Here is a 25,669-nt window from a genome sequence, read left to right as displayed (position 1 = left end):
CTACCACTCTTGTTATCCTTCAACGCCAACTCAGCTAGCTGGGCCAAAATTGCGGCCAACTGATCATTGATATTGTTCACAGAGTTTTCCAATTCGGCCACTTTTTCATCGGTCGCAGACATACTGACTGAAGACTGAGTATACTCGGACGAAGATGATTCGGAAGCCACAACTGCCGATTCAGAACTGTCAATCTGTAGCTGATCAAACTGCCTGACTAACCGGTTACTCTCGCAAAACCACAACCGCTTAATGATGAAGTCTGCGCGAACGGTCATCCATTAGTATGTATGCATGATTTTATATGCATGATTCGTGGTGTGTGTGTTTATTTATTTACGGATATATAAGATAAGAAGAACAAACGTTAGTCTAATTACACGTATCACAACATCTCTCTTCCACCCTTATTCCTCCACGCACTCGATGGTCCAAGTCTCTTTCCTAGGATTTTGGTTTGGGGCTCACATTGCGGTCCAGGGGACGCATGATGCCGTCGATTATTGCGGAAAAGTAAATCATTCATCAGACAATACAATTCGTTTTAACGTATCAGCGTTCAGTGACTAAGATATCGACCAAATGGATTGTCCTTTCGGAATAACTCGTCTTTTGTCATTTTGCGAGACGCAGTAATTCGGGTTTTGACTCCCTTCGAGCGCGTCTCAGATTTTAGATGTGGTACGAGTTATTCTTTCAGTCCAATCGTTCGTTATTGACAATGAATCGTTCCCTTTTATTCGCGTGGGTTCGTGTCTCGATTTTTGGATTACGACGGGATCTTTTGGATCTATCGAGAGACGTAACCACGTGTTCATTCAGTGATGAAAGCACTTTTTATTTTAAGGAACGGACTCATCGCGTAACGTGTTTGTTTTTAGCGTTAAGAATTCGTTTGCTCGTTTTGGCTATGTGAAAAGACGGCGAGTCTTATTCGAGCGCACGATAATCTTTCGGCCATTAACAACTCTTTTATTTCTTCCAATTTACGGGATATACCGTCCTAGTGTGGTTATAGAAAATCAACGTTTCGTTGAATCGCATGCTTATTCGAAGCAGGGATATTACCGTCCTTCTCACTTTGGCACGAACTGAACAAACACGCAGATCGGGCCATATTTCTTGTAGTTTTGGTAACGGTCGAAATGATCGAACCATTAGTCAAATCCACAGTCTCGTCCATATGGCGCAATTATGCGGTTTGGTTTAATTCGGTTTCGTGATTTTTAAGTGGCGTATATACCAGTTCAAGGCACGTATTTAACGATATTGGTTCATTTTTTTTAACTACCCTCGGGATGGATATATATTGTAGATACAGAATGACTTTGGTCGTTTGTTTATTTTTGCTTTTCTTTTATTTTCTTAATCACTTTTGCGGACACGTCCATTTCTCTTAAGAACGACACAAGGCATAACGTAAGAGCTCGTCTTTTATTCGGAAGGGACGGGCCACGTTTGCGAAACTCTTTACGTTACAACGGGGTCATTCGAAACAGAAATGTTCTTTGTTTTCGTTTCGTCATAATCTCGTTTCATCCCAACCTATTTAAAGAATGTGAATAACGGCTACCGTTAATATAGTCTTTTGAATCGAGATATAACTATCCTTAATATCAAAGCGACTTGAACTAATACGTGCTTACGTCACAACGCATTTCCTGAACATGTGCCTTCTTCGGGACACGGAAAGGGACCAGGCGGGTCGGACAAGTTCATTCATACGAGATGACTAAGTCGTCTTTGGTTCGAATCGTTTCGATGTTTTGGGGTAGTTTGTATATCGGTTTAAGAGTATATATTAACGTATCGTTTCATTTTCTTTACATATTTTAGGATTAGACACGTATCATGGTAATTTGAAAACACGAACTGATTCATTTATCACATAAAAAATAGTAACGGGTAATCCTATGGCAACTTCTAAGGCTACTATATGCTGACACGGCTGATCGCGGGACCTCATAGGACCGCACAAATTCGCCCCTAACGAATGGATGGGGACCCTTTGGCGCCTTACTGTAAGGGGGAACTTACACTAGCCTCTTTCGAGAGACGAATGGACTCTCACTAGAGGTTTCGCGGAAATTACCCAAAAGGTTTGCAATAATGCTTATGAATGCATACGAAAAGAAATAATACGATCCGTCCCCGTTAAGGGCTTAATACACGCCTTCCGGAATCAAATTTCTCGCTTCCCCAGCAGAGTCGCCACTTGTTAGACGAGGTGCCGCGGCCTAATCTCCCGGGCGGACCGGGGGGTGGACACCTCATGGCGACGTAAGCGGTGATTGGCGCCGAAAGCAACCAATCGTGGAATCAAGCTGCTCGGCAGGACCGGAGCTCGGAGTATGGAAGAGTCGCCACCCATGAATGGGAAAATGAACACTGATCCCTTGCGGGAGACCAGTGAGGGTTCGGAAAACTTAGGTACGAGCCGAGAAGGCTATCTCCTTTCCGGAGAAAGGCTACTAGGCACCCCGACATCGCCCGGTTATGAACCACCGGCCTCCTACTCAGCGTGTTAGGCGATAACGGACTAATCGCATATTTCTTTAAGTTTAAAATTCATTTGAAACCTTTTCTTTCTCGTTTTGAAAACCGTTTTGAGCATATATTATTGAAAGCCATTTTGGTAAAGAATCACCCATTTACATCAGTTCAAAATATATAGGAGAGAGAGGGGGAGAAGAAAGAATTGATTTGTTTACAATGTGATTTATGCTTCGTATTACACACTAACTCTAAACTAAGCTCACTTCCCAAAAACGAGTTTATTTACATGGTTCGTACCTTAATCGCCGTTGGAACGATTTAGGTACGTTTCAAAACCCCGTTTAATGACGTTCACTCGAATCGCCGTAGGAACGACTCGAGCATTTGAAAATGTTGAGATAAAAGCTTTAACAAGAAAACGTGATTAAGCATACAAGTCAATTTATTTTGTTCAAAAACCATTTAATTAGGAAAACAATTCAAAAACTCTATTATTTACAATTAAAAGCAATTTTAATTACAAGGTTCACTTAATCCGTCGTTGGAACGAATTAAGGTTTTAAAACGTGATGTTTTAAGAAATGGTTTAAAAAACGTCAAGAAAACGTTATTTACACTTTAGGAATATCTAGAAAACTTTAAGTTTAAATAAGCAAATTAAACTCTCTTTTTGTGATTTATTTTCCCCATTTTCACTCAATTGAACCTTACTCGAATACAATAACAACAAATAATAAATTGAATCTCAAACTCACCCAATCAAAACGTTTTTCCCAAATAATATATATACATATAAGAAATTTGGAAAGAAAAGGAGAAAGATATATATATATATATACATGTGTACAAAAATAAGTAATAATACCCATTAAAATAACATAGAGAAAATAATATACATTAATAAGTGAAAGTAGTGATGAAAATACTAATAAGTATAATAAATTTTTATTCTAATCAAAAGCACAAAAGATGAATAAGATTCATGAATAAGAAATTAGTATTTAATCCCTTCCAAAATGATTGATGATGAGTATGTATGGAAAATAACTTTCTAATAACCCAAAATGGCAAATATGTATGGTTTAAATGAATTTAAAAGACAAATCTATATATATACATATAATTTTATTAAATCAAATTAATAGAAAAATGGTATGTAAACACATTAAACAAATATATGTACAAAGTATTAAAAAATAGCTTGAAAGCATATATTACATAAATATACATATATATATAGAGGACCAAAAGCCTAAAAGTTGAGAAAGAGGGACTCAAACAGCATTTTTTACATTTCAGCAGCTTTACCGACGGAAAATCCGTCGGTAAACAGCATTTAGTGACAGAAAATGGAAAATTACAGAGACAGTCCACAACTTTCCAGATTTATTCGTAAGCTTTAGATTAGATCTATTCTATCGTTTTGGACTTCCGAACTACCAAAAATGGACCCATGGGCCGTATTCCTCTCCGATCTGAGTTTGGCTGATCATAGTCTATAACGGAGGTTCCTAAAACGACGTTTTTTATTTTAAAACATCATTTAGAAATATTTTTAACACTTATAATTACAACATTTTTATTAATCCCGAACTACCTTTGAATCGGATCACGGTTCGTATTGGGATATTAAAACGAGGTTTTTATTTTAAAACAAAACCGAACGTTATCTAATACGAGACGAAAATTAAATAAATACGAAAAATTAAATAAAACGTGATAAATAAATAAATAACTAAATAAATAAAATTATAACATAAAAATAAATAAATAAAGGAAATAAATTAAATAAAATAAAACGAGTCTAGTCCTCGGATAATACCTCAAGATCGGTATCTGATAGTCGAAGTCGGTCGATTCAACGAGTTGTGATTTTCCGGTTTTTTTGTGTTTTTCGTCTTTTTAGTAAAAAATTTAACTTTTGGGAAATTCGGACTTTTTGAGAAAAAAAAATATTTTTCTCAAAAAATTTCACTTTCTCTCTCTAAAAATGTCTAGAGTGAGAAAGCTCTCCAAAAATTCCTCCTCCTTCTTGCATGGGGATCCGTGCCTTAAATAGGCAACGGGTCTTGGAAACTTTGGGCGACGCCCAAATAAAATTGGGCGAACGCCCAACCTAGTTGGGCGGACGCCCAACTTCAGTTGGGCGCGCGCCCAACCAGCGTTGGGCGCTCGCCCAACGTCGCTGGGCGCTCACCCAGCGGCTGCCTGGCGCGCTCGCCCAGCGGCCGCCGGGCGTGCGTCCCGCGCTGTCAGGCGCGCGCGCCCAGCGGACATAGAGCGGGCGCCCCGCGCTGCCGGGCGTGCGTCCAACTGTCGTCGGACACGCGTCGGCTGCCGCTAGGCGCTCGCACCACGTCGCTGAGTACTTGCGAGCCGTCCACTTGACGACTGCGACTCCCATTAACTTCTTCCATTTTTATTATATATTTTTGCTTTAAAACCTCCGGAACCAACCGCTTGGACCGTCTTGTTACAGGTTTTCGTCACAGGTCCTCCGACTCGGTGTCTACAACTCCTATTTTGATAATTTTTACAATATTTGTTATTCATTTTTTTAATGAATATGTTCTACATTACTAAATTAAAATTCATAGTTATATGAAAATTAATAAAACAATTAACTAATAGTGGAAAGATTATTATTATGAAGGAAAAAAAACATAAAATAGGGAAAATAGGTGTTTTATTATTAAATCATATATTAAAGGGTAGTTTTGATATTTTAAATTTTATTTACTCTTATTTGACCATTCACTCAAATATAAGGACTAAGGAGTTAACAAAAATAAAAACCAAGAGACTATATAATCATTTCTAAAAATACAAGTACTAACTAGTGTATTATGTAAAAACATAGGGATCTTATAATTATTTACCCTTATATTTTTATTATTATTATTTTTAACGTTTTAACTGTATATCAGACTTGGATAAATTGACCTTTTTTTATCGTTTTACAAGGAATTTTCATCATATATCCTCCGACTTCAGTATCTACACCGCTACAGAAAAAATCTCAACACATTTATCTGGTATTTTGTTGATTTCTCCGATTAAATCGATGATTCTCTCCTCAAGGGCCAAACTTTGTTGGAATTTGCTACAACCTTATTATTAGCTTTAAGCATGGTCTCGTTGTTAGCTTTAAGTGAATTGTTCATAGTTTCGTGATTATCCTTCATAGTTTGTATGAACTCGTTCATATGTCTCTCGATTCTTGCAAAAGCGTCAGTCATGTCGAGTAGGGCCGATCCTTGAGGTCGTGGTCGGTTTATTCCTTAAAACCGATGGACTCCTTCAGCTACGAAAACTTTAGATACTTCGGCCTGGTCCTGGCTCTAATTCTGTCTTGCTTCCAAATCGAAAGGAATGGGTCTTTCCATGTTCACTTCTTTATGTACGTGATGGAGAAAAACAAGACTAGACACAAATTTCAAATGCAACTGAAATTGAGCTTTATATTCAAAGTTAATTGTTTTAGTTATCAATGACTTAATCTATCCAAAAATAAAAAATAAAAAACTTAAGGGTAATTATTTTATTAGTTCCTATATTTTAACAAAACACGATGTTTAGTCCTTGTATTTTAAAAAACACATGGTAAGGTTCCTAACCTTTTTCTCAGTGAACTGTTTAGTCATTCTATCTGTTTGTTAGATTTTTTACCGCTTATGAATTCGGAAATGACTAAATTACCCTTTACTATTTACCTTCAAATTTCAGAAGAGAAAATCTAATTTAGAAGAAGAAACTATTTGTATGGAGAACAAGAAAAAGAACAGACCCAATGCTTACGAATTTGAACGATTAAGAAGAAAATCAAGAAGAAGAACACTCAAAGTTGATTTCAGATGCAGTAGAGTTTAAAGGAAATGAAAATAAAGGAAAAGAAGACCGCAAATCCAAATTGACTAACAGAATCTTCATGAGAGTCTAACAGTAGGGACTAAACAATTCACCGAGAAAAACGTTAAAGGCTAAACAGTTAATCGAGAAAAAGGTTAGGGATTTTACCGTGTGTTTTTTAAAATACATAAACTAAACAGTGTGTTTCGTCAAAATATAGGGACTAATAAATTAATTACCCAAAACTTAATGTATCTAAATAAAAAATTAATAGTTTAATAAACTAAACAATAAAAAATAACAATCATTGCAGCGCTTTTTGCTTTGTTATTATGATTATTGACCTTTTCTAATACAATCTTTCATTGCTTAAACACAAAACCTTATTTGTTATTGTTTTGATTGATTTTTCTCATTTCTTCTTTCTTAAGGATGCAAAATATATCGACAAAACACACAGCTGCCTCATGAAATCAATTAAACCCGCAACAGGTAAATCTTTACCTAGTTATTAAAAAATATAAAACTCTAATAACAGCAAAATTAATGTAAAAGTAGCCAAATATATGGAATATTAAACTTCAAATTTGTGTCATTACACCCACTGATGCACAAAATAATCTAAAATGTGCCAAATCAAAACAAAAGTATTGTAGAATATCATATCCTGAAAATGTGTACCTTGAGCTCATTTGGTGCAACCAATTCGAACACACAAACATCTTTGTTCTTCAAACAATTATCCTTCACAAAATCAGACCAACCAGTAGATAATCTAGCAGTACAACTTTTCCAATAAATAATCATTTTTGTTGACCAACCACTTTGACCTCCTTCAATCTTCAGAATCACTCTCTCCAAATTATAGTCCATATGCTCCCTCATAAATCCAATAGGTATAGTCTGCAACATTAACATTCTATTTTAAATTATAAAAAAAAAATTGTTATTCTATCAATAGTTATATAGCTAATGTTTAGTTAAAAATTCGAAACAGTTACTTTTAACAGAAAAAATCAACTAATATCTAATGTACATCCATAACAGCATACAGAAACAAACGGCTCTTTACCAGGTGGCAGAATTTTCCGTGGGACGGCTTCAAAACAACCTTGAACCATGGATTGATAGATCTAAACTCATCAGCAACTTCAAGAGCTTGTTTTGATTCATTAGGTATGCCTAGGTACAGCAAATGGATAAAGAATTAGCATATGAACAACAACAAAATTATGCTAATTAAACAAGAGAGTCAAACGTCGTACATTCCAATTCTGAATCTTCAATCTCTATGACCTCGATAGGGTTTTGTTCTAAATTAGTATAGGGAATCTCTAGAAGAGTGGTATCAAATATGAACACAAGAAAATTAGATTTGTGTTGATACTGGAATAGCAAAATGAAGCCATGTTTGAGGGAGTAATGTTCTGAGAATTCTTTCCAACCTTTTTCTAGAAAAGCTTCATAATTCCGACTCTTTAACAGCTCCATCTTCCATATGGTGCCATCAGGAACCTTGGTGATTATTTGATTGGACAAACAGTCTCCATGTTCTTTCACAAACTTTCTTGGAATCGCCTGGAGAAAGAAAAACAAAAGAAATATCAGAAAGAGGAGATAAATTGATTGAAAGTAAATAAAAAGAAAGAAAACATGAACACTCACGAGTCTTCCTTCTTGGATAGTTTCTTGAATAATAGTTTTGAAGAATTTGGGGCTTCTTTCCAAGATGTTGAAGCTAAGATCATCGTCTTCCTGGAGTTTACGAGTCATGGTTATGGAGGATGTGATTTGTTTCTAATTCAAGGAAAATGGAAGGAAGGAGGTGGTAGTGGAATAACTTGAATGCATCTCAACGGACAAGTAATGTAATGATGTGACAGATCTCCAAATATTTCTTGAGCTTCCAAAACCTTACTATTCATGCTTCTAGCAAAAGTAAACGTCACTTCACTATTCTATTTCTAAATTTCATCAGTCTTTCTTAAACCCATTTTAGATAAAACGACAAAACCTAGCATTTTGAGCAAGTTATATGATTATATCCAAGAACTTTGACTATTTATCTATTTTTTTTTTTTTTGAAGAATACCCATAATGTTTAAGTCCAGCATATTATTTTCTCATGCTGTAAATATTACTAAATCATAGGCACCTGGGCATGGGCCGGGCTGGACCGGACCTGTCGGGCTTTTCATAAAGCCTGCTGAGCCCAAGTCCAGTCCAGCCCGCAGGAAATTTATCGGGCTCGGGCTCGGGTCTGAGATACGAATCTCAAACCCGCCGTCCAAACCCATCTATATATTTAAAAAAAATATATAATTAAATTTAAAATGTCACACCAACTTTCTTAATAAAAAAAAATCCACACAACACAATACTTAATAAGTTTGGAAAAATTCTAATAAACTAATTGTCTATCGAAACATCAAATCCAAAATAAATTTAAGCATAACAATAAAAAAAGTAGATATCTATAAATCAAAAGCACCAATATCACTTTCAGAATCATTGTCGGTTTCTTCATAATCTTCACTAGAACTACCCGAAATCATGTCCGAACAAATTATCCTCATCTACAAAAAAAAAAAAATAACAGAAAAATTGTAAATATAAAAACACAATAATATTGATAATATATGAAACATCAACAAAAAAAAAAAAACAGTATATATTATAATGATGATGGGCGTGAAGAAGAGGCGTTTTTTTTGTTGACGATGGAGGAAGGTTAGGTTAAGACAAAGATTTTGATTTTTGTTTATATAATTATATTATAATAAATCATTAATAATAATAATATTTATATAATTAATAATAATATTTAAAAACAGTATATATTGTATCGGGCCGGGCCGAACCGGCCCGATGTAATATATGCAAAGCCCAAGCCCGCCTATTTTTTAATGGGCTTATACGGGTTTGGACCGGGCCGGGCCTGAATACGTTTTTATGTGTCCAGGCCCGGCTAAATGGGCATGGGCCCGGGCCGGGCGGGCGGGCTCACCGGCCCATGCCCAGGTCTAGGGAGATACAAAAACAAATATTTTGGATGGATAAAAAAAGCAAAATAACTGCACCATTGATCATTCAACCTATATGGTTGTTTCAAAATAGTTACTTAATTTCGATCTCTTTCAATTACATTACACCACCGCCGATTTTTGTCGTTAAAAGTTCTAGATATGATGACATGAGTGACACGTCAACATGAGTCAACTCAGATCACTGATTGAAACGAAACATAACATCCACATATACGATATCTGGTTATCACGTGTTGGTTATTTTTATGAGAAAAAAACAAAATTTATTTATTTATCATAAAAATAACTCACATGTGGTTGTCACGTTTCGCTTTGATGCATTTTAATCGGGAGCGAATAGTTGACGTGTCACTCATGTCATTATTTCTATGACTTTTAATCACGAAAATCGACGGAATAACGTAATCGAGACAAAACTCAAAGTTGAATGATTTTATCGAGACAAATCCAAATTAAGTAACCATTTTAAAACAACAATATAAATTCAGTGATAAGTGGTGCATTTAACCCCCAAACAATTGGTCATAGTTTGAAAACTAACATTTTAAATAAATAAAGATTAAATATTTGGACTTATGAGAAGTATATATTTTCTTGTTCTTTTATAGTTTTTTTACTCTTTATAATCATTTTTATGCCTTTATGAATCTTATAAGGTTTTATTCCTTATGTTGTTGCTGTACTTGTTTGTTTATCTATTAAAGATTTAAGCGTTTTATAAGAAAAAAAAAAACAAGGACCAATATTTTAAATAAGGGGAAGTAAATAAAAGAACATTTGTATTTTTACGATTTTTCAAACTCCACAGCTTTTATAATTAATTTATTAGTTGTTATATTTGCACAAAACATACTGTTTAGTTTCTGTATTTTCAAAAACATAATAAAGTCCTTAACCTTTTTTCGATAAATTGTTTAGTCCCTAATGTTTTTCTCAGTGAACTGTTTAGTCCCTGCGCTGTTAGACTCTCATGAAGATTCTGTTAGTCAATTTGGATTTGAGTCAAAATCAAATAAAAATAAAAATGTAATCTCTTAACTACCCTTTACCACAAAATCAAATATATAAGACCATTATCTTCATTGTTTTTCATCTCTGCGTTATTCTTGATGATTATTTGAGTGGACAAACAGTCTCCATGTTCTTTCACAAACTTTCTTGGAATCGCCTGGAGAAAGAAAAACAAAAGAAATATCAGAAAGAGGGGATAAATTGATTGAAAGTAAATAAAAAGAAGAAAGAAAACATAAACACTCACGAGTCTTCCTTCTTGGATAGTATCTTGGACAATAGTCTTGAAGAATTTGGGGTTTCTTTCCGAGATGTTGAAGCTAAGATCATCATTTTCTTTGCGTTTACAGGTCATGGTTGTGGAGGAGGATGTGATCTGTTTCTAATCCAAGGAAAATGGAAGAAAAAAAAGGGATTAAATATTCAAATGAGGTTAATTATAAAAATAATTCTCGATCCAATGATAGTTAAAATTTATTTTTTTATAAGGGGCTATTTTTTAACCCTAGTTAAAAGTAGTCCCATTACGACGTTTCAGCCACCGTAATAAGAAGAAAAGATAATTTACGCCGTAATGAGGCATAGTATAGTTTGTTGCAGGAATCCTGGGATTCCTGCAACGATGGCAGTGGCTTCGAGCCACTGCCAACTCTCCTCCTTTTAAAGGAGGAGATTATAATAATGTTACTTTATTACATATAATTTTTTTTATAAAAACTTAATATATTAAATAAATTAAAAGATAAATAATTTATTTACCAAAAAAAAGAAAAAAAAAAAAAAAAAGATAAATAATTTATTAGTTTTTTTAACGCATTGGTCATTCTGTCTAATTTTTTTTTAATTTTTTAACCGTTATATTTGGCATAAATAGACAGACAGAAAATAACAGAGTAACATGATTATTTTGTATTTATTATACCCTTAACATTTACAACTAGGAGCAATGTTACCCCTAACAGCTTCAGTATTTTAAAAGCCTTAGGCTGCTAGTTTTCATATTATACTATTTTATAAATTAAATTAATTTTTGATCGAACCAATGCAGACAACAAAACAATTAACAACAATATTATCGTTTGAGTAAAATACAAAAAAGACGGAGGTTTAATCTTTTCAAAAACACAATCATGTGGTTTAAAAACTCTTTTTGGATAAGGTGCAAAAATACACATAACGTTTATAGTCAGAAGCAATTTTACCCCTAACATTTAAAACGATGCAATTTGTGTCATTTATCACTAATTAGTAATAGACCACAACATATTAGATGCGAAAAAAATATACTCTACTTTGTACAAGTTGGACAAAAGAAAGATTGGTTTGACTATCATTTAACCGTCACACCGGGTCTTCCAAACATCTGTTGATAAATTGAAGCAGTTCCGTACATTTTTTTAAAAAACTATATTAATAACACAACAAATATTTCGTTCATAAAAAAAGGCAAAAAACATTATTAGGCCCATGATCTTTCATTTTTTTGGTTCATTAACTTCAAGATGGTATACCATGGTGCATGCTGTTTGCAGATGATATTGTGTTGGTTGATGAGACGAAAGAAGGAGTGGAGATGAAGTTGGAACTATGGAGGCAAACTCTAGAATCTAGAGGCTTTAAGTTGAGTCGAAGTAAGACAGAATATTTGGAGTGTAAGTTTAGCGGCCGTAGGAGTAGGGAGGTAGGGACAATCACCCTAGATGGGAGAGTTGTTCAGGCCTCGGATTGCTCCCGGTATTTAGGATCTATTATCCAAACGGATGGAGAAGTAGATGGAGATGTTGCTCATAGGATTAAAGCTGGTTGGTCGAAGTGGAAGAGTGCTACGGGTTTCCTTTGTGATCCCGGCATGCCTAATAGATTGAAGGGAAAATTCTACCGGACGGCAATTAGACCAGCATTGTTATATGGTACGGAGTGTTGGGCAGTGAAACACTGCCACATCCATAAGATGTCGGTGGCGGAGATGCGTATGTTGAGATGGATGTGTGGTCACACGAGAAAGGACCGGGTGCGTAATGAAATAATTAGGACAAAAGTAGGGGTCACATCTATTGAGAATAAAATGAGAGAAAACCGACTAAGGTGGTTTGGCCATGTGAGACGTAGAGCGCTTGATGCGCCGGTTAGGAGAACCGAAGAGTGGCAAAGGGATGTAGTGGTGAGGGGTAGGGGAAGACCTAAGCAAACTTGGAGGAGGGTGATCGAGAGTGATATGAGTTTATTGTGAATTGAGGAAAATATGGTAGTGGATAGGACGGAGTGGAGGGAGCGAATCTGTGTCGCTGACACGACTTGATTTTCACGGTTTTATATGATGGTTCATGTTAGCCGACCCCGAATCATTTCGGGACTAAGGCTTTGTTGTTGTTGTTGTTGTATTAAGCCATTGATCTTTTATTTGGATACATTAAGCTTCTGATCATTTATTTTTTTTATCTCATTAAGCCCTTGAAGACCAAATTAGTAAGTTGTGAACATTTAATTCTGTTAAAAATACGTTATATTAACTTCATCTGTATTTGAAATTATTAAAAAAATATATATTTTTCAGTTTGAATTAAGGTTTTTACAGTTTTTGTATAGTCAAATAACACATCCAAAACTGTTTTCAAACAGGAAAAAAATACAGATTTCGAATGCAGGTGCTTCGAATAACAGTCTGTTAACCGAATTTTATGTTCAAAACTACCTTTTTTGGTCATAAGGGTTTAATGAGACCAAAAATAAAAAATCAGGGCTTAATGTATCCAAATAAAAGATCAAGGGTTTAATGAATAAAAAAAATGAAAAATCAAGGTTTAATATGATGCTTTTTACCTAAAAAAATAAAAATAAATACTACTACTAATAATAATAAAATATATACATAATTATTTTTTACTTTATTTAATATAGGGTAAATTCCAAAAAAAACCCCTATGGTTTCACCGATTTCCAAATAAACTCATGTGGTTTGTTTTTACCAAAAAAAAAGGAGTGTGTTTACGCCGTTACCCGAAAAACGGAAAATCGGTTAACGTCGTTAAAAATGCTGACGTGGCGAAGGGTAAATTTGGAAAAACGATTTTTTTTTATTTATTTTTCTTTTTTCTTTTTTCTTTCTTCTTCTTCTTCTTCTCCTATATCCACCTCCGCCACCGTCTGCGGAATCATATGCTACAGAGGCAACACCGGCGAGATTATAAACATCCAACCCGACATCTCATTTTCCTCCATCTCCGGCGGCGAAAACTTCTTCTGCGGCCTAACCTCCACCGGCAACGCTTTCCTATGTTGGAACACAAGCCTCACTAACCCCACCAGACTCTACTTCAACGTCACTTCCCCGTTACAGAAAATCTCCGTCGGTCTTGATCAAGTCTGCGGAATTTTAAACAACATCGCCACTGTTAAATGCTGGAGAGGCGATTATTACAGTTCCGGCAACCAATCGCCGGCGGGGAGTGATAAATTCATCTCAGTTTCATCTGGATATCGATTCACCTGTGGAATTTTGACGCGAAATAGACGAATTCGATGTTGGGGAAGTAATCCAATAGCTTCAGAAATTGAATCCCAATTTGAGGGGATTCCAATGGTGAGTATTGAAGCAGGTGGATTCCATGTTTGTGGGATGAATTCAACTGGTTTTGTTGTTTGTAAATGTGAGAATTTTTCTGGTCAATGTGATATTCCGGTGAATTCGCCATTGATGTATGCTCAATTGGGGCTTGGAGGTGATCATAGCTGTGGAATTCGGAGAAATGGAACGATGATTTGTTGGGGAGGAAGAGGATTGTATAGTGTCGATGAATTTGGTGTTCAGATTCTTCTGTTTTCCGATCAGATTCTTCCCGGCTGGTGTGTTGAGTCAGATTGTGAAGGGAGATTGTATCCTGATTCGGATACACTTTAAATTCCCAGATTTCCAATTTTGGAAATCTGGAATTTCCAGATTTCTGGAATTCCAGAAATCTGGAAATTCCAGATTTCCGAAATCGGAAATCTGAGATTTCCGATTAAAAAAAACGAAGAAAAAGAGGAAGGAGAAGAGAGAGAGGAAGAAGAAGGAGAAAAGAAGAAGAAGAAGAAGAAAAAGAAGAAGAGAAAATTAAAAAAATTCGGAATTTTCAATTTTACCCCTCATTTTTAACACTGTTAACCGATTTTCCGTTTTTCGGGTAACGGCGTAAACACGCTCCTTTTTTTTGGTAAAAACAAACCACAAGGGTTTATTTGGAAATCGGTGAAACTACAGGGTTTTTTTTGGAATTTACCCTTTAATATATTAAATTTATATATGTATAAAATAATTATAATATTTTTTGTGAGAACATTTTTAACTATGGGTTAAAAACAGCCCCTTATGAGAATTAATTAACCATTTCCAAATGGGGAATTATTTTCACAATTTGCACCATTTAGGGGTTTAACCCAAAAAAGGAAAGATTAGGATATTCCTTGTTCAAGAACTTGAATGCATCTCAAGGGACAAGGTAATGATGATAAGAAAGATGTGACAGATCTGCAAATATTTCTTGAGCTTCCAAAACGCTACTGTTCAAGCGTCAGTTCACTATACTATTTCTATATTTCATCAGTCTTTCTTAATGGATAAATGGTCAAAATCAACATTTTCGATAAAACGACAAAAACTAACATTTTCAGCAAGGTATATCCAAGAACTTTCACTATTTATCTACCCAAAATGTTTTTCTTTTGTTGAAGACTAGACTACCCAGAATGTCATACTTTGAAAACTAACATTTTAAATAAATAAAGATTAAATATTAGCAAATTATAGATTAAAAGCAATAACCAATATTTTAAATAAGGGGAGGTGAATACAAAACATCCGTATTTTTACCTTTTTTTCAAAGGGTCAATTAAAAAAAAAACTTAGTGGTTTTTTTTTTTCAAATACAGGACTGTGGTTTATTCTGTTACACTATTTACGGATTTGGTGAAGATGTCGTTTATTTGCTGACGTGACTGAAGAGCAAATATGTGTTTTCAAAAAAAAATTGACTAATGGATTTTTTATAACTATTTTGGATCTACAATATTGACCAATGGATTTTTTATAACTATTTTGTGGCTACAATATTGACTATAAAATCTCACATGAGTGCAAATCTCATATGGTTGTTCAAGGCCTTTAGTCAATTTTTTTAAAAAACTCATATTTGCCCTTCAGCCATGTCAGCAAATAAATGGCATCTTCACCAAATCCGTAAATAGTGTAGTGGAATAAATCACAGTCCTGTATTTGAAAAGAAAAAAACCACAGTCATTTTTCTGCAAAAAAAAAAAAAAAAAAAAAAAGAAAAACCACATGGTTTTTTTTTTTTTTAAATTTACCCCAATTTTTTTAAAAACTCATATTGCCCTTAAACCACATTAGCAAATAAACGGCATCTTTAACAAATCCGTAAATAGCGTAACGAAATAAATCATTGTCCTGTATTTGAAAAGAAATAAACCACAGTCATTTTTCTGCAAAAAGTGAAACCACGATGATTGTTTTTTGAAATTTACCCTTTTTCAAATAAGTGTATTTTTTTTGTTCAAGAGTGTGGTTTCTTTTTGCGTCCGAAAGATGACTGGGAATTTTTGTTTTACTAAAAATAACGATCTTAAAATTAAAAAATTCAAAGATTTAATTATATTTGAAGTGCTTTTTGCCACAAGTTTATCAATGATGACATTTGTAATATTTCACATTTGCGTTTTTCTTGACTTTCCTATCTTTTCTCCTCCCCCTTCTTTTGTTTGTTCTCATTCCTCTTCTCTTCTTCAAACACTCACTTTTCTTTTATTTATATATTATGGGTTTGTCAGTTCTTGGGCCATGGGTGCTCACCCTGCCCAAGTTCTGTCTCGTCCCAATTTCTATAAAAAAAAAAAATATTTGAAGAAACTTTAATTTTTCAATTTTTAATTTTGAAATTATTTAAGTTTTGTTTGGTAAGCAGACATAAAATGAATATTTAGAAACAAAAAGTGATCCCACTTAATTAAAATAATATATTTTATGAGCTAAGAAAACTAACACATTAAAAATGAATTACTTTTTGTGAGACAGATATGGTATGGGACACTAAAATAAGGACAACAGATTTCTTCCGTAAATATGGTACTAAACTACTTTAATTTTTTAAAATTTTCGTTTTGATGTCATTAATGGTCATTTTTATAGTATCAAACTAAAAAAACTTTGTTTTTACCAACACGAAAACCAGTGGCGGAGCCAGGATTTGAGAGTTATGGGGCTAATTTTAGTTCTGTAGTTTGCGGTAAAAAAAATTTTTAGTCTGCAACATGATTGTGGTGACTAAAAATTAAAAGTGTCCAACGTAAAAAAGCGTATACATATTTAATTTTCTATATGTTCAACGTTGATTTTCTAAATTAAAATACCTAAATTTTTGTTGTTTTGCTGTGTTGAATGCTAAAAAATTAAAAGTGTTAAAGCCTAGAAGAAATAGATATATTATATGTTTTATAAATCAAATATTAATTTCTTAAAAATTATATTTGGCAAAAAAAATACTTCAACCCAACCATCTTAGCATCTTGAAATAATACTATAAACACATCTTAATATAGTAAAATTAGGGGGGCTATCAACTACCGAACCGAGCATTATTTATCCTTCTCTTGTCATTGAGTTCGATGAAAAACTCAAGGTGGCAGAAGAGAACCGTGACTTTCTTTAGACCAAGGTCAATCACAAGAAGATTATCTTCACTCCTGCGTTTCTAGCTGAGCTTCTAGACCAAAAAAACGAAAGGACAGAACTCAAAAGGCCGGGTGATGAGAAGGATGTGAAGGCTTTCCCCACTAGGTATTGTATACCAAAAGGGAACACTAGCGAAGTCATTGCAACCTTCATGGAGCAAATTCCTCGTTAAGGTCATTATCTCATCGTTAACTATCTTTTTTCCAAAAAGAGCTAAGTAAACTCGGTGTCTAGATTTGAGTTATGCATCCTCTGGCACATGATGAAAAATAAGCCTTTCAATCTGCCTGTCTTCCTAGTTTCTGCTCTTCAGAGGTGCTCTGTCCAATACCTCTATTGCGCCCTAATCACTGAAATTCTTAAGCACCATCAATTTCCACTTGGAGATAAGGAATCCTCCTATGGACCACAAATCGGTATGGAGGTTCTGAACTCCTTAGCCCATAGCAAGATTCAGCAACCTGCTGACGATGATGGGGAAGATGCTCTTGCTGAGCCTAAAAAAGGGAAAGGAAGGAAAAGAAATGCTCCTGAACCTAAGAAAAATCAAACTCCCAATCCTCCAAAATCTCCAAGAAGGACGGGAACAAAGAAAGTGAGGGTCAGTGCCTCAAAATCCAACTTTAACTCGGAGGGACTCACTCCTTCTGAATAACATGATTCTGAGGCAACTCAAACTGATAACACAAGTAAGCCCTTAAGGAGAATTGGCTCTGAGATCCCTGTTGAGGACCGACCTCTTAAGAAGAAACCATCTATCAAAATCAAGTATATCTCTGCTGCTCCACTCAGAATTGCAGTTGAAGATGCACACTTCTTTCAACAAAATAAGAAAGCTGCTAAAGTAACTCCAGTTAATATAGCACCTCCTTCCAGCAATCCTCCCAATGTTATAAGTCTGTCAACTAAGGACAAAGGGAAGGCAAAGGAGGAGGGCCAAACTCTTGCAGAAGGAGATATGACTATGTAGGTAACTCTTGAAGGAAACGCTCAATTTGAGCAAAGCCAAGCTTCCAAATGCCTATGTAGGTAACTCCTGAGCCAGTAAACACTCCATCTTCCGAACCTAAGCATGCAGAGCCCAAAACACGCTACAAGAAGAAAAGCGCTAATATTCAATTCAAGAGGTTCGACTCATGACTTTTTACAACAAAACACACCTCTTAACCAACCCAACCATCTTATCATCTTAAAATAATACTAATAACACATCATAATATAGATGGGGGGTTATCAACTACCGAACCGATTTTATTCACTAGTGGAGCCGACGGCCAGGGGGGCCGGAGCCCCCGAGCCTTGAGCTGGCTCCGCCACTAACGAAAACCACAATTCTCATTTGGACAAAACAAATTTCACTGTTTGTCACAACATGAAAACATGTGAGTTTTTTTAGATTTTATTTGATAAATAATTCATCGACCAACCTCCCCAACTTTTATATCATTTGTAAAATCCAAAATTGCTTAACATGTAAATTTAGGTATCACGTTTAATTTCTTTTGTCTTTTTATTTTGTTCATAAATTTTATTTAAATTTTTATAATGAATTATTAATAAATTGATCCTTATAAATAGTGTTAAATGGCACCAAAAAAAATTCCTTTTTTAATCCCGATGGTGATTATGATTATCTGTTTTATTCCTCATTTTGCAATATTTAAACAATATATTCTAAAATAAAATTTACAATTTTACTATTAGTTAGATAAATATAATTTAGAGATAAGTTATAAATTTAGATGTATGGATATTAGAAGAGAACGGATTTAACCTTTGCATACATAATAATGTAATCTAATATTTATCATATCTGCAATTTCGAATCTCATAATGAAACATAATTTTTTTTTATTAACATAAAATATGGAGACAAAGGTGGCTAGAACTTCGTAGGTTGAAGAATGATGAGATTGCTAGATGTTGGAGAGTGACTACTAGAATATGAAATTACACATTAAGAAAAAAAAGGATTAAACCCAAAAAGTGTATTTTAAGTTATTTTCATCCTTTTAATGGTTGAGCAATCATTTCCTTAGAATTGTTTTTAACTCAATGATTAAAAACAATTTTATTATGGCGGTGGACCTGCTTTAATAGTACCATTACGGTGGTGGACTTGTCGTAATGGTACAAAAGTCACCATCGTAATGGGTCTGTTTTTAATTGCTGAGTTAAAAAAACAATCTCTCAATTGTAATTATTTTCTAACCATTACCAGGTTAGGGATAATTCTCTTAATATGCCCATTTTTTGGGTTTAACCCAGAAAAAATCTCATTTTGCTCAAGTCAATAAATGTATCTTTCCTGATCTCCACCCTATGGGAAAAATAAATGAGGATTCCTCGTTCCATTGTCGGGAATGAATAATCTACTTCTTGTTTGTAACTGTACTCGCAAACTTATTTTTTTAGGATAAAGTTAATTAACACCTTTAAAACTTAGTTTAATTAAAAAGTTGTCTTTATACTCTAATGCCCACCCCCACCCCCTCAATCTGGAAGATGTAAATTTAGCAATCCCAATGCCTGAACTCATTCAAGGTACGATGTCTTTCCAATGGTTTGGTGAAATTGTTAGCTAACTGTCGTTGAGTTTTAACAAGTAATAGATGCATTATTCGAGCTTGTATCTTCTCTCAAAGAAAATGACTATCAATCTCTATGTTTAAACCTTTCACTAAAAGCAAGATTATATGCCAAATAAATGGTAGGTTTATTATCACAGCGGATGTTCATAGTATTTTTCTGTGTAAAACCAAGAAAATCTAATAAATAAGCCATCCGCTGTAATTCACATATAGTAATAGCCAATAACATGTTTTATACCTTTATTGAGTTGCGAGACATAACCTGTTGCTTTTTGCTTCAAGAGGACACCAAAGAATTTTCAATAAAACATTAAAACCAATAATAGAACGTCTGGTATATATATATCCTGCCTAATCCGAGTTTCTAAAAGCATGTAACTTCATTTCAGACTTAGTTGAATAACATAACCTTGAGCTGGTGAATATTTAATGTATCTTAGAATTCTGAAAGCCTCTTAAAGATGAACATTAGTTGAAAAAGAAACAAATTGACTCAATATATTTACTACATATACAATACCAGTTCTTATTGTTGTTAAGTAAATTAATCGTCCTATGAATCTTCGATATGCAGTTTTGTCTAGTGATATAACTACCATATATCTTTAGATAATCTTGTTGAACTATCTATATGTGTACTAACTTCTTTACAAGCTAACGACCATGCATATGTGAGTAATTATAAAGCTTACTTTCATTGATTAAAGGAAGATGTGTGCCTTTATTCTTGCAACCTCAATTTCAAGAAAAAACTTTCAAGGACTCAAATCTTTAATCTTTAATCTTTAATCTATCATGCAATAATTTCTTAACATCTTGGATCTCGATGTGATTGCTAGTAAAAATCACATCATCCACTTGACTTTATTTTGGGAGCCTTGGGCCTCCTAGATGGGCTTCGGGCTCAAATTTTCATAAAAAAATCGCCCATAACACAGTCATTGCAAGGCACTGAGTGCGAGCCTATTTAGGGTCAATAGGGCTCAACCGTGTGCGCTTTGTTATTCATAGCTTGGTGAGTTGTATCCTTGCGGCGATGATGGTTTCAAAGCTTGTCCCTTCATCATGCTTTTAGACACTGTCTTGTGCATGTAAGGGTGACTGTTAAAGCTTTTTATTCGTGTGCATTTTGCTTGGAAACGTGTCTCTCATGTGTCTTGCTGATGATGTAATGATGTTTTTGGAAGCGTGATTTTCACTCTTGAAATGTTTATCGTCTTTACTCAAGGTTGTGTTGTTTATTTAATGATGCTTATTTAATGTCAATGATGATTAGCCTTCCGCATTCAGTTATAAATAGAGCTTTTTTTTCCTATATTGGTTTCTTTTCTTCTAGTTTCCTTTCTTCATTCTACTTGATTTTGTTTCTATGAGAATTATGTGGCCTGTAATTCTCTGAAGGAGCTTCGTGGCCTGTAATGGATGTTTTCTCTGAAATTAAAGGCGACTTTAAGGTCAATCCACTTTTTGTTTTTGCTTTTGTGCATTCTTGATTTTTCTTTCTTTGTTGTATTGGGTATTCCCTTTAACTTTGTCTGGGCATTTTTAAAGTTTATGTTTGGTTTATTATGTCTGTTGGGAGACCTTCTGCCTCGTTGAGTCCTCGAGCTGAGGAAGAGTTGGATTTGCAATTTCATGCTTATATAGAGCAAACTAAAGAACCTACTTCTTATGCTCCTTCGACTTTAGGTGTAGCTGTGGTGGGGAAGGCAATTGGTAAGAAGAAGGAGAACTTGACCAAAGAACCAAAGTTATTGTTGATGCTTCCTAGGTCTAGGGGGAGTAGCCAGTGGTGACTGTAGCTTTGCTCGAGGTTTATAGGCGTTCCAATTGTGATCATTTTACGATTTACAAAGATGTGGTTGAGAAAATATGGCTGCGGGGACCTGGGAGGAATAGTTAGTCCATCGGGGTGAGGTTGTCCCTTCTCCCTTTCTTTGTGGAGGTGCTGCGAGAGTTCAACATGGCTCCTGCACTATAACTGGGAACGAGTGGAGGTTGATGGTGGCAATGTACTCCCTTTTATCGTCGAGTCGACGTGAAGAGATGATAAAGAGGATTCCAGTCTAGAGAGAGAAAATGATCACTACTTGTTGGTTGACTTCCCTTATTTAAATAACATAAGTTAATTACCCCTTATTTAACATAAAATTTGAACAAACTTTGTCAAAAAAAAAGGTACTTGTCCCTGCTGAGCGAGGGTCCGGGAAGGGGTTCCACCACAAGGGTGTACTGGGGGCAAGCCTTCCCAGGCCAATTTATTTGGCAAAAGACCGCTCCTAAGATTCGAACCCAACACGACAACAACGTTTACGTTGCGCCAAGGCTCGCCCTCTTGAACAAACTTGTTATTTAACATAAAATTTGAACAAACTTGTTAAATCTTTAATATATAAAAATGTGTTACCTAGTATAATATTATTCTTTCTGCTTTTCTAATGATTGTAACATCTTCCGGACAAGTAAGAAATCAGAGTTAGGATATCTCCTTTATTTAATTCTTGAGCATCCCAATACAAGTCTCTTCCAAAGAAGCCTTTCCAAGTTCCATCAACAATGGATTCCAAAACCCACAGAAAAAAAGCACCCATCTTTATCAAGATTATCCTTGAAAATACTATCAAACAAGGAAGACTAGTAAGCCCTTTTTATTTTCTTTCTCTATTTTTCATCTATTATGTGCAGTCTAATAAATAAAGTTTACATTTTTATCAGGAAATTCCATCTGGGTTCGTGACAGAATTTGGGAATAGCTTATCTAATCCAATAATCCTTGAGGTTCCAACTGGGAAGAAATGGGAAGTAGAGATGTCAAAGGTTGGGGGAGAAGATCAAGTTTGGCTAGGAAATGGGTGGCTGGGTTTTTCAGAACATTATTCACTCCAAAAAGGGCATTTGTTAGTGTTTGAATATCAAGGAAATTCCCATTTTAATGTGCTAATATTTGATATGACTGCTACGGAGATTGACTATCCAGGCAGTTGCAGCAGAGATGGTAAATCCAAACCCAAGATGAACAAAAACAAAGAATTCATTGATCTAATCTCGGATCAGCACCACATTCAACAATTTGGAGGTTTGTTTTCATATGTTCTGATTGCAGGGATAAGGTCCAATTTTGTTCTAACCAAAGATGTTTTCAACTTGAAGTAAACCTTTAAAACACGACTTTTATTCACGTCTAGAGAGGTGGAAATTTCGGGTTTTATGTAAGAATCGGTGTTACTCATAGGTATATATATATTCCATATGGTTTATACATAAATAAATATGCTAGAAAAATGATTTTCGTAGGGTTGTCAAAATCGTATTTTTGGGAGAGATGGAGATAAGAGTATACGGGGTGACGGTGAACCCTTGACAATTCTTCTTCCGGGGTGTCAGTGTCGGAAACCATCCTTTTGAGGCTCTGATTGTATTCCACCAGAAGAAGAAGTGTATTTTTTTTTCCCTAGTTCAAGTTAATTAACATGGGCAAAAGAAATTTTTAGTCCAAATCCATATGCTAAATCTTTTTTTTTCTTTGCACTATAAGCAATTAAAGACGGATTCCATCACTATCTGGACTCAAAATTGGGTAAATTTCATAATGGTCGTTGGAATTTTCTTTTGATTTTAATAAAATCATTACAATCAATTTAAACATTGTAAAATCATTAGAATAATAACATTACAATCATGTTGAAAAAATTTTACATGAAAACTACGTGTATGTCATGTCACATCCAAAATATACTATATTGGACTGCAATGTGATAGTTTCAAGCAATTGAATTATTTTTTCCTGTCATGTCACATGTAAGAGTCAATAATTTTCAATTTAGTTGTCGCGTTACCATTCTAATGTTTTTTTTTTCAAATGATTGGAACGACTTTATTTCAGGTAATGTAGCTAGTTGTAGTCAAGTTAATACAAGTGCTAGCAACTTCACCTCAAGCAATCCATGGTTCAAGGTTGTTCTCAATTCAATTGGCAACTTGGTAAAATATCTTTTCCCTTTGATAATAATACGATACGAAATGATACAAATATTAATTTATTTATTTTAAATATCATTTGGACAGTCCGTACCTTTTAGCTTTATGGAGAAGCATATGAAATGTGAAACAAAGACAGTAATACTCAAGGTTGAAGATAAATCATGGCCTGTGAAGTTGAATGTATACTTGAGTAGCAGGGTAGCTGGATTATATGCTGGTGTCGCTTCTTTTTGGAAAGATAATTCTCTCAAACAAGGAGATGTTTGTGTCTTCGAGTTGATCCGCAACGACATCTTTACTGTATCTATTTTCAGAATCTGATTTCTGTTTATTCTTTCCTTTTTAAAAACTTTTGCTGCTTACTATTGTTCGAAGTAGCATAAAGAAATTAGCTAATTTTTCTCCCGAAATTACTATCAAACTCATATTCTACTAGTTTGTGTAACTAAGGATCCGTTTGGTTCACTTTACTGTTATTGTTTGCTGTTTATTGTTGTTGTTAATTGTTTGTTAAAATGACTGTAATAAGTAATGATAAATTATTGAACTGAATGTTACTAAATTGAACTATACTGAAATTAAATGACAAAAGAACAGAACCTGATATAGATATATTTTAAAGAAATCAACAAATAAATTATATAAATAATAAACATTAACAATCTACATTGATAGTTATGGCCACTAATTTTCACGGTATTATCTTAACCTTTGAAACGTGACATAAAAACCACTCAATTTTACATGCCGTTCATAGTAAATGTCATTTTAAACAATTTTAACTCTTGAACATTTTTATTTTGAGATCTTTAACGATAATTTGGAAACGTTAGTTAAACTTTAATGGACATAATGTTAACACTATCTTTATCTCAGTTTAGACAAAAAAAACAGTTTCAAAAAGTGGAAACAAATGTTATTTCAAAAACTGGAAACAAATGCCGCTGAATCAGGAAATACATAATTGGTATTCACATTACTGCTTATTCAACTAGTTTAATTATTTAAGTGTTCTGCATTAATTATGTATATACTAATATTTGACAAAAGCCATCTTGAGGCTTCTAATTTTTTTTTTTTTTTTTTTGTAGATGACAAGAAAAATTGATTTTGAGCATAAATTCAGTGTATATGTTACTCATTACATTCACATTTGAAATTACATTTGTAACAGTTTAGAATCAAATTTTTTTTTCCATGTGAGTATAAAGAAACTGAACAAAAAATATATATTTGGACTTATAAATGATACTATATAGTACAAATTAAATAAGTAATACTATTTTAAAATGATTTGATGTTCACAAATGTCATCAAGAATAAACTAATGTGTTAAAGTAAATTCTTAATACGTCATCTATTCCTAAATTTGTCTAAGAAATTTGATTAGCCCGCTGAACTTTCATAGTATTCTAATACCCATCAACTTGTTTAAAATGTCCTGATAGTACTTCAACTTGCTTAAAATGTAAACTATTAATCTCTCGATTGTAAAGAAATAAACTGTATGCGGAATATGTATTGCACGAGCTTTGAAAAAGCAAACAAATTAACACGTAAGCAATAATGGCAGATTTGGATTGATACAGAGCAAAAAAAAAAGAGAGAAAAGGGGTTAATTAATTCTTTTTATCACCGTGAAATCCAATATGTACTTTTACTTGAGCAGAATTTTTGACATTCATTGCTCCAGTTTGTGAAAACTCTTCCTCCCAGTATAACAAACTATTAAAACACAATAAATGAAAAATAATATTACATAATTCGCAAAGTTAGAGCTTTCACGGTGAAAAAATAATAATTAACTCTCTTTTTTTCTACATGTCAATCCAAGTTCGATGTGTCACTTACGTGCCAATTCGTTTAACTTTTTAAAAATGTGTACAACACACCTTTCACATGTACTTTACTTCTTTGCAACCGATAATCGACTATATTTTAAATAAGTTGAGAACACTATCGGGACATTT

The 25,669-nt window shown here is 34.1% G+C and overlaps 2 protein-coding genes across 3 annotated transcripts; one reads left to right on the top strand and one right to left on the bottom strand.

Moving 5' to 3' along the window:
- Positions 1-7,005: 7,005 nt before the first annotated feature.
- LOC136227211 (B3 domain-containing protein REM13-like) lies at positions 7,006-8,123 on the bottom strand. The gene is made up of 4 exons (XM_066015887.1): positions 8,011-8,123; positions 7,611-7,923; positions 7,418-7,527; positions 7,006-7,248 (listed from the first exon to the last, which is right to left on the bottom strand). Exons 1-4 carry the CDS (start codon positions 8,116-8,118, stop codon positions 7,006-7,008), a joined length of 774 nt encoding a protein of 257 aa, XP_065871959.1. The 5' UTR covers positions 8,119-8,123.
- Positions 8,124-20,686: 12,563 nt separating this feature from the next.
- Positions 20,687-24,209, top strand: LOC136226518 (B3 domain-containing transcription factor VRN1-like). Of its 2 annotated transcripts, none has more exons than XM_066015047.1 (4): positions 20,687-21,172; positions 22,434-22,794; positions 23,602-23,699; positions 23,784-24,209. In XM_066015047.1, exons 1-4 carry the CDS (start codon positions 21,137-21,139, stop codon positions 24,018-24,020), a joined length of 732 nt encoding a protein of 243 aa, XP_065871119.1. In that variant the 5' UTR covers positions 20,687-21,136; the 3' UTR covers positions 24,021-24,209. The 2 variants fall into 2 exon arrangements, with proteins under 2 accessions (XP_065871119.1, XP_065871118.1); XM_066015046.1 differs by lacking the exon at positions 20,687-21,172 and adding an exon at positions 21,196-22,355.
- The last annotated feature ends 1,460 nt before the right edge of the window (positions 24,210-25,669 follow it).

The sequence above is a fragment of the Euphorbia lathyris genome, chromosome 4 (assembly GCF_963576675.1).
Source record: "Euphorbia lathyris chromosome 4, ddEupLath1.1, whole genome shotgun sequence".
In the NCBI taxonomy this organism is placed as follows: Eukaryota; Viridiplantae; Streptophyta; class Magnoliopsida; order Malpighiales; family Euphorbiaceae; genus Euphorbia; species Euphorbia lathyris.
Note: the sequence above shows the minus strand (reverse complement) of the source record. Positions and strands in the feature narration are given on the sequence as shown.

Bases quoted from the DNA above. Each gene is read 5' to 3' on its own strand.
- LOC136227211 (XM_066015887.1), bottom strand. From the start codon at position 8,118: ATGACTCGTAAACTCCAGGAAGACGATGATCTTAGCTTCAACATCTTG. The intron at 7,924-8,010 runs GTGAGTGTTCAT...TTCTTTCTCCAG, and splicing joins CTATCCAAGAAGGAAGACTC to GCGATTCCAAGAAAGTTTGT. The intron at 7,528-7,610 runs GTACGACGTTTG...TGCTGTACCTAG, and splicing joins TGAAGATTCAGAATTGGAAT to GCATACCTAATGAATCAAAA.
- LOC136226518 (XM_066015046.1), top strand. From the start codon at position 22,275: ATGGATTCCAAAACCCACAGAAAAAAAGCACCCATCTTTATCAAGATT. The intron at 22,356-22,433 runs GTAAGCCCTTTT...CATTTTTATCAG, and splicing joins CTATCAAACAAGGAAGACTA to GAAATTCCATCTGGGTTCGT. The intron at 22,795-23,601 runs GTTTGTTTTCAT...ACTTTATTTCAG, and splicing joins CCACATTCAACAATTTGGAG to GTAATGTAGCTAGTTGTAGT.